Below are 9,932 nucleotides of genomic sequence, written 5' to 3'. Positions count from 1 at the left end.
TGTGATGTGACATAAACTTTCCAGAACTTATATTATAAAGGCCCATTCTTAAGTCTTGGTTCCACATTTTCTAACCTTGCAACTTCTGGCAATCCAGCCAACTCTTCAGAATCTCAATTTTCTCATCTATAAAAGAGGGTCTATCTAAAAACACCACTCTACCTTCATTGCAGGATCACTGTGAGAGCAAATGAAACATGAATGTGAGCACTGCGGGGTGCAACAGGTGAATTTATTTTTATGGATTGTGTATTGCCTGACAGTAGAACCAGGCAGAGAGACCTCTTCTCATCCGATGAGAGATAGACAAACTTAACATCCTTGATTCTTTATTCTCTAGGCAAATTACAAATCACCATATTTCTTAATGATAAGATCACTTGTTAAAATTAATGAGCCCAGTCTATTTATATCAACAGTCAAAGTCTGAGGTGGAATGTGAATGGTTATGATACACAACCTCTAAGATGGTCTCAATGATATTCAGACCCTGTGTGTCGCTCTCCCAGTAACTGGGGGCTGGATTTAATGACTCACTAATAATGAACAGAATTCAGCAGAGCTCATGGGATGTCACTTCCAATATTTGGTTATAAAACTATGGCTTCTATCTAGGGTGCTTGTGCTCTCACTCTCTCTTGTACCACTCACGCTGGAAGAAGTCAACTGCCATGCTGTGAAGCAGCCCTGTGAAAAGGGAGCAAGGCCTGACACAGCCACGTGAGTGACCTTGGAGTAGAACCTCCTCCACAGATGTCTTGAGAAGACTGCAGCCTGGCTGACCGTTTCAGGGTAACCTCATGTGAAATCTTTTATGTCAGCGACAACTAAGTTGCACCCTCATTTCTGGCCCACAGAAACTGTGAAATTATCATTGTTTTCCCTGTATTATTTCAAGTTGTAAATTTGGAGTTATTTGCTTCATGGCACTATACAGTTAATACAAGTTTAAAGAGAAAATTCTGTACTGCTTTGCTACTGGTAGAGCCATGAAAATGCCTGCCTTGAATGTACAGCCCTGGATGGACAAAGCAACAGGTGATATTTGAAGGTGACTGATAACCTAGAGGGGTGGGATGGGTGGGCAGTGGGAAGGAGGTTCAAGAGGGAGGGAAAAAAATAATATATGTATAGCTGGTTCATGCTGATGTTATCCTCCAGTTAAAAATAAATATATTTTTTAAAAAGAAGGTGGCTGATGAGAGAGAAGAGGGTGAAATCTAAAAGCTGGAAATGACTTTGAAAATGAAGACAAGGTTATCCTGGTGAGAACATAAGGACAGCAAATTTGTGGTCAGAATATTATAATGCTTTTCATTCAGTTGCTTATAATCATTTATTTTATTTTCCTTGGGTTCAGATATTGTCATTATAATCAAGGCAGTGTCAATATTGTAAAGTTAAAAAATAAAATAAATTTAAAAAACAAACAAAGAGGCAGCGGGGAAAATAAATAAATATGCACAATTTTTATTTCTTGATTTCAAATTTGTCAGTGTAAAATCAGGCCATGTCTCTGGTTCCCTTCCATATAACATATTTAGAAAAAAAAAAATCCTGTCCAAAATCAAGAGAAATCCAGTTTTCTTTGATGTGCTCCAAATAAATTAATTAGAAATTTCATCAGACTGTGAGTAAATGGTTCAATCCATGTGGAAGACATTAATTATAAAGATTTTACAAGAAAGCTCTTGGATTTCTACTTAGGATAACTGAGGGTATTAGTTTGAATTTTTATCAGCCAAGTTTTATTGAGTCCCTGATCCTGGGGTTATTTTAAAAATCTCACTGCAACTGAAGACCACACTGTTTTTTTTTTTTTTTTTTAATTGAAATATAGTTGCTGTACAATATTATATAAATTACAGATATACAATATAATTTACAATTTTTAAAGATTATTTCCATTTGTAGTTATTATTAAATATTGGCTATATTTCCATGTTGCACAATATATCCTTGTAGTTTATTTTACACCTATAGTTTGTACTTCTCACTTTCCTACCCCTATATTGCCCCTCCTACCCTCTCTCTCCCCACCAGTAACCACTAGTTTATTCTCTATATCTAAGACCTTATTGTTCTTTTGAGGTTTGGGCACCAATCATTTATTTTCCCCATTGGTCTTATGACTTTTCTGCCAATAAAGATATGTCAGTCAATTCAATAATTTTTGTCCATGTTCTCAGGTGACCAGGAGCATCAGCTGAGCCATGGAGATATGGTTGAATCAATCATCTTCAGATGACTTTGTCCTCTTGGGCATCTTTTCCCACAGTTCCACTGACCTTGTTCTTTTCTCAGCAGTCATGATGGTCTTCATAGTGGCCCTCTGTGGGAATGTCCTCCTCATCTTCCTCATCTTCATGGATCCTCAACTTCATACACCCATGTACTTCTTCCTTAGTCAGCTCTCCTTCATGGATCTCATGTTGGTTTGTACCAATGTGCCCAAGATGGCGGCCAACTTCCTGTCTGGCAGGAAGTCCATCTCCTTTGTGGGTTGTGGCATGCAAATTGGCCTTTTTGTCTGTCTTGTGGGTTCTGAAGGGCTCTTGCTAGGACTCATGGCTTATGATCGGTATGTGGCCATTAGCCACCCACTTCACTATCCCATCCTCATGAGTCAAAGGGTCTGTCTCCAAATTGTTGGGAGCTCTTGGGTCTTTGGGATAACAGATGGCTTGATCCAGATGGTGGTGGTAATGACATTTCCATACTGTGGCTTGAGGGAGGTGGACCACTTCTTTTGTGAGATGTTATCCTTGTTAAAGCTGGCCTGTATAGACACATCCATTTTTGAGAATGTGATATTTGCTTGCTGTGTCTTCATGCTGTTTCTTCCTTTCTCCATCATTGTGGCCTCCTATGCTCGTATCCTGAGAACTGTGCTCCACATGCATTCTGTTCAGGCTGTCAGAAAGGCTCTTGCCACATGTTCCTCCCACCTGACAGCTGTGTTCCTCTTCTATGGGGCAGCCATGTTCATCTACCTGAGACCTAAGCGCTACCGGGCCCCAAGCCATGACAAGGTGGTCTCTGTCTTCTACACAGTCCTTACTCCTATGCTGAACCCCCTCATTTATAGCTTAAGAAATCGGGAGGTGATGGGAGCCCTGAGAAAAGGGCTGGACCATTGCAGGATTGTCAACCAGCACTGAAGAGTTAGGGTATTTTGTGCCTGACTCTGCCACTCCTGGCTTTGTGATGTTACATACCTTTTCTATCTGAGTCTTGGTTTTCTCATTAATAATGAGGCTCATGACCCTCAAGTTTTATGGAGGTGTCTTTTAAACTCCAAAGTAATACTTTCTATCTCTGGTAAAACACCAGCTTCCCTCCTCTCAATCTTTTTAGATTAATTTTTTTTTTTTTGAGAATACATTGAAATGAAGTGCAGAACTTTGTAAGCTCAAGTACTGTGTATAAGTAGGCTCTAGGATTGCTATCACTTAGTATTTAAAACTGGATTTACTTCTACAGTCAGAGAATGCCTCAAGCTGCACTCCTTAACTGTTTATTTTTTAATTTATTGAAGCATAGTTGATTTACAAAGTTGTGTCAATTTCTGCTGTACAGCCAAGTGATTCAATTATACATGTGTACATATATATATGTTCTTTTTCATTTCAGTTTATTACAGCATATTGAATATAGTTCCCTGTGCCATACAGTAGCATCTTGTTGTTAATCCACTCTATATAATAGTTTGCATCTGCTAATTCCAAACTCCTAATCCATGTCTCCCTCTCCTCCAAGGCAACCACAAGTCTGTTATATATATATATATATATATATATATATGTCTGTTATATATATGGACATGAGTTTGAGCAAGCTCTGGGAGTTGGTGATGGGCAGGAAGGCCTGGTGTACTGTAGTCCATGGGATCACAAAGAGTCAGACCCAACTGAGAGACTGAAATGAACTGGATATATATATAAAACAAGAACTCCTTAACTCTTACTGGTAATCTCTACCACTGATTTATAGCCTACGATGTACCAGGCACATATGTTCTTTATGAGTATACATAGATATCCATTTTTTTCCTATTAATATATTGTCTCACGCTAGTGTCTTTGATGAAATGCTTCTAGATGACCAAATAAAGCTAATAAAATCTCACTCTTCACCCTGTGTAACTGAGAACTTTATAAAGATTTCTTTAAGTCATATTCTTCAAGAATAAAGTGAGATTCATGAGGAAAGTGGTAAATATTGGTTCATTTGTATATTCACAGTGCATGACACATAGAAAAGTCATCTTTAAGTGTTGTATATATAAAATCCTCCAATAAAATTGCCACTTTTTGTTTTAGTTTCTAACATAGCAAAGTTGATGATACTATTTCTTCTTTGGGGGAGTAAGAAGAAATAAATCGGAGAATTAGATCTACTATTTGTAAACTTGTTTTTAAATGTTTTTAATTGAACTATTGGTATTACTTGTATCCACCTAGCTAAACTCTATACCAGTTCTTGTACACATTTGCAATAAAATTATCTTTACCTGGAACAAAATGCTTTTGTTGTATGCACAGAGGAAAAAGAGGACAGAACTGGGTTCTGGAAGTTGTACCAAACCACAGGGAGGTATTTGCTGTTTTCTGTTTCCAGGCTTGGAGAGAATGGGAAGCAGTAGCACTAATAGTAACTACAAGTCTGAGAACCTACCAGGGAGAAATGACTTGATTGTCTACTCAGTTTAATATCACTACAAACATTTCATAGTGAACAACATTACATCCCTTTCGCAGGCAGGAAACTGGGGCTTAGACTGGTGAACTCCCTTGCTCTTATTCCCCAGTTTTCTTCTCCATGTCCCCCTAGGAGACTGTTTGCTGGAGCAGCTGAGAACAGAGAACTTTGCAAAGAGGTTTCCTTCCCTTGGAGTTCAATTTGCAGACTGGAGATGAAGATATGGCACAGGAGGGGTCTCCAGGGATTTGTGAAAACAGAAGCAACTTTCCTTAGTCCCATTAAAGAGGAGAGCAATGAGTGGCAGCAAGGAGTGGCACAGAATAAAATTTCTCAGCCAAAAGCTAGACCTGACCCAACCATTGGTCTCTTTCTCAGTTGAGACCACTCCACTGACTCCCAGTGACAGGTCTCTCCCCTCTTGGTCCAGCCCTCTCCCAACACTTCTTCTCTGATGGATGAATGTTTTCTCTGTGTTATAACTTCTGTTTCTGGAAAACATTTTCTTTTTAACATTGATTGATTGATTGATATTATATATATCATGATTCATATATATATACACACACATATTCTTTTTTCAGATTCTTTCCCTCATCAGTTAGTACAAAATATTGAGTATAGCTTCATTTGCTATACAGTAGATCTTGCTGTTTATCTATTTTATAAACAGTAGGGTGAATATATTACTCTCAGAATTCTAATTTATCCCTCCCCCAGTCTTCCCCTTTGGTAACAATAAATTTGTTTTTTTATGTCTATGAGTCTGTGTCTGTTTTATAAATAAGTTCACTTGTATCATTTTTTTAGATTCCACATATGAGTGATATGATGTTTGTCTTTGTCTGACTTACTTCACTTTAGTATGATAATCTCTCGGTCCAACCATGTTGCTGCAAATGACATTATTTCATTCTTTTTTATGACTGAGTAGTATTCCATTGTGAATATGTACCACATTTATGTCCACTCATCTGGATAAATTGCAAACTCAAACAAAAAGGGTAAATTTTTGCTCACTATTTTTCTGATAGCTGTCAGCAAGTGGTCAAAAAATAAAAACATATTCTCGAGCCTTGCAGCTACTAAAAAGAATAATTGACCAGCAATGGCACCCCACTCCAGTACTCTTGCCTGGAAAATCCCATGGACAGAGGAGCCTGGTAGCCTGCAGTCCATGGGATCGACCGGACTGATCGACTTCACTTTCACTTTTCACTTTCATGCATTGGAGATGGAAATGGCAACCCACTCCAGTGTTCTTGCCTGGAGAATCACAGGGACGGGGGAGCCTGGTGGGCTGCCGTCTATGTGGTCACACAGAGTCGGACACGACTGAAGTGACTTAGCAGCAGCAGCAGCATATACAACACAGAGACAGAACCAAACTTCAGCTCAGTTCACTCACTCAGTCGTGTCCGACTCCATGGACAGCAGCACGCTAGCCTTCTCTGTCCATCACTAACTCCTGGAGCTTGCTCAAACACATTTCCACTGAGTCAATGATGCCATCCAACCATCTCATCCTCTGTCGTCCTCTTCTCCTCCCACCTTCAATCTTTCCAAGCATCAGGGTCTTTTCCAGTGAGTCAGTTCTTCACATCAGGTGGCCAAAGTATTGGAGTTTCAGCTTCAGCATCAGGGTTCCAATGAATATTCAGGACTGATTTCCCTTAGGATTGACTGGTTTAATCTCCTTGCAGTCCAAGGGACTCAAGAGTCTTCTCCAACACCACAGTTCAAAGGCATCAATTCTTTAGCACTCAGCTTTCTTTATAGTCTAACTTGCAGTACATACATGACTACTAGGGAAACCATAGCTTTGACTAGATGGACCTTTGATGGCAAAGTAATGTCTCTGCTTTTTAATATGCTATCTAGGTTGATCATAGCTTTTCTTCTAAGAAGTAAGTGTCTTTTAATTTCATGGCTGCAGTCACCATCTGCAGTGATTTTGGAGCCCAGAAAAATAAAGTCTCTCACTTGGCTAAGTACAAAAACAAAGACACAAACATAAACACTGAGCACCAAAAAAGGAAAAAGGAAATTCAGCATATTACATCATCTTTGATTTAAACAGCCCATGACACTGATGTATATTCTTCAACAGATTGCCCCACCAGCAGGATTTCTTATCCAACCCCAGAAAACAAAAGAAAAAGAGATCCATAAGTCTCAGAATGAAAAGGGTTGGAGAATGAGTGAAGTGTAATTCTTTTCCTCTTTTCTATGGTGGATCCCTAAGCTCCCAATCAGGCAGGGGCCATGTGAAAATTTTGGATTGGCTAGGAGATCTAAGCTGTGACCTGTGTCAGGCTGAATCATAGCTTACCTGAAAGCTAGTCTTTATTAACTAAATGGGATGAGACTTAACCTAAAGCTGCCCAGACAGCTGTGGTATCAGTCTTATCTCCATAAAACATAGAGAAAGATTTTCTAGGAGTGAATGTAGTCCCAGATAAACATAAAGCTGTTTCTTGGCTATCGGCAATCAAGTTTCACCTGATCACTCTGTAGGTTAAATAGTAACCTAACAGAGTTCCCAGGGCTCCCCAGGTGGCACTAGTGGTAAAGAACCTGCCTACCAATGCAGGAGAACTAAAAGACACAGGTTTGATCCTCAGGTCAGGAAGATTCCCTGAAGGAAGAAATGGTAACCCACTCTAGTATTCTTGCCTGGAGAATCCCCCTGGACAGAGGAGCCTGGCGGGCTACAGTCCACAGGGTCACAAAGAGTTGGACATGACTAAAGCAACTGAGCCTGCATGCATAACAGATTTCACATGGTAGAATAGAATAATTGCCAATTATATAGACAACCTCAGATATGCAGAGGATATCACTCTAATGGCAGAAAGTGAAGAGGAACCAAAGAGCCTCTTGATGGAGGTGAAAAGCTGGCTTAAAACTCAACATGCAAAAAACTAAGATCATGTCATCCTGAACTTCATAGCAGTTAGATGGGGGAAAAGTGAAAACAGTGACAGATTTTATTTTCTTAGGCTCCAAAATCACGGCAGATGGTGACTGCAGCCATGAAATTAAGAAACGTTTACTCCTTGGAAGGAAAGCTATGCCACACAGAGACAGCATGTTAAAAAGGAGAAATATCACTTTGCCTACAAGGGTGCATGTAGTCAAAGCTATGGTTTTTCCCATAGTCATGTATGTATGTGAGAGTTGGAACGTAAAGAAGATTGAGTGCTGAAGAATTGATGCTTTTGAATTGTGGTGCTGGAGAAGACTCTTGAGAGTCCCTCAGACAGCAAGGAGATCTAACTGGTCAACCCTAAAGGAAATCAACCTGCGTGTTCATGGGAAGGACTGATAGTGAAGCTGAAGCTCCCATTTTTTTGGCTACCTAATGATGCAAAGAACCGACTCATTGGAAAAGACCCTAATTCTGGGAAAGATTAAAGGCAGGAGGAGAAGGGAGTGGCAGCGGATGAGAAGGTTAGATAGCATCACTGACTCAATGGACATGAGTTTGAGCAAACTCTGGGAGATAGTGAAGGACAGGAAGCCTGGTGTGCTGCAGTCCATGGGATTGCAAAGAGCCAGACACAACTTAGTGACTGAAAAATGAACAACAGATGATAGAATGCAAGAGATAACAAAAGCTGAAGGGCTATGGAGTGAATTTTGGAAGGTAAGAATAGTAACAATGAGATTTAGATGGGTCTTTACAGAAAAAAAAATTTCAATAAAAAAAGACAAAGCAGGCTGAGTGACTTCCATTGGGAGATTAACTTGAACAAGTGTGGAGGTGGGAAAACACCAGGAACTCGTGGGGGAACTGGCATAGGTCACCAGGTAGTGCAGAGTGAGCAGAGGAGGTTAAAACAGAAAGTGTGAACTGACTCTAAGGGGTTTCCTCAGAAGCCACCGTGTTCTGCATGGTACCAGTCTGACAGAGGCCTATTTTTTTCCTACATCCCTCTGTCTCCATCTCCCTGTGTCTTCCCAGCTCTTCTTTCAATCATCTTCTCTCAGCCCTCTGAACAAATCTATCTGTATATCAGCCTCCAACTGAAAGCCCCAAGAACTTGGTGGGTAAAACATGTTTTATTGTTTTTGTGAAAATAAAACCAGTCATATAAGGAATTCTGCTCAATATTGTGCAACAACGTAAGTGGAGAAAGAATTTGAAAAAAAAAGAATAAATACATGTATATGTATAACTGAATCACTTTGCTGCACACCTGAAACTAACACATTGTTAATCAACAATACTCAATATAAAATAAAATAGCCAGGACATAGAAGCAGCCTAAATGCCCATCAACAGAGGAATGGATAAATAAGATGTGGTACATATATAAAATGGAATATTTGTTTTGCTGTTTGTTAATAAGTAACTAAGTCATGTTCAACTCTTTTGTGACCCCATGAACTATAGCCCACCAGACTCTTCTGTTTATGGGATTTTCCAGGCAAGAATATTGGGGTGAGTTGCCATTTCCTTCTCCAGCAGATCTTCTTGATCCAGGGATCAAACCCTTGTCTCTTGCATTGGTGGCCGATTCTTTACACTGAGCTACCAAGGAAGCCCCAAATGGAATATTACTCAGCCACAAAAAGGAAAAAAATTGTGCCATTTGCAGAGATGTGGATGGACCTAGAGTCTGTCATACACAGTGAAGTAAGTCAGAAAGAGAAAAACATATTTTGTATAATATCACTTATATGTGGAACCCACAAGAATGATACAGATGAACTTATTTGAAAAGCAGAAATAGAGACAGACATAGAGAACAAATGTATGGATACAAATAGGAAAAAGGGGTGGTGGTATAATTTAAAAGATTAGGATTGCCATATACATACTGCTGCTGCTGCTACTGCTGCTGCTAAGTCGCTTCAGTCGTGTCCAACTCTGTGCGACCTCATAGACGGCAGCCCACCAGGCTCCCGAGTCCTTGGGATTCTCCAGGCAAGAACACTGGAGTGGGTTGCCATTTCCTTCTCCAATGCATGAAAGTGAAAACTGAAAGTGAAGTCGCTCAGTCGTGTCCTACCCTCAGCGACCCCATGGACTGCAGCCCACCAGGCTCCTCTGTCCATGGGATTTTCCAGGCAAGAGTACTGAAGTGGGGTGCCATTGCCTTCTCCGCATATACATACTACTATGTATAAAATAGATAACTAATGACAAGCTACTGTGTCTCACAAGGAACTCTACTCAATGCTCTATGGTGGCCTAAATGAGTGAAAGTGAAAGTCGCTCACTC

General features: G+C 40.0%; 1 protein-coding gene across 1 annotated transcript; it reads left to right on the top strand.

Moving 5' to 3' along the window:
• Positions 1 to 2,213: 2,213 nt before the first annotated feature.
• Positions 2,214 to 3,161, top strand: LOC104993302 (olfactory receptor 2V2). Its single transcript, XM_010846481.1, has one exon. The coding sequence runs from the start codon at positions 2,214 to 2,216 to the stop codon at positions 3,159 to 3,161; it is 948 nt and encodes a 315-aa protein (XP_010844783.1).
• Positions 3,162 to 9,932: the final 6,771 nt, after the last annotated feature.

The sequence above is a fragment of the Bison bison genome, unplaced genomic scaffold, assembly GCF_000754665.1.
Source record: "Bison bison bison isolate TAMUID 2011002044 unplaced genomic scaffold, Bison_UMD1.0 scf7180017864238, whole genome shotgun sequence".
Lineage (NCBI taxonomy): Eukaryota > Metazoa > Chordata > Mammalia > Artiodactyla > Bovidae > Bison > Bison bison.
This window is presented reverse-complemented; position numbering and strand designations above follow the sequence as displayed.

Excerpts from the sequence above, each read along its gene's own strand:
- LOC104993302 (XM_010846481.1), top strand. The coding sequence starts at position 2,214 with ATGGAGATATGGTTGAATCAATCATCTTCAGATGACTTTGTCCTCTTG.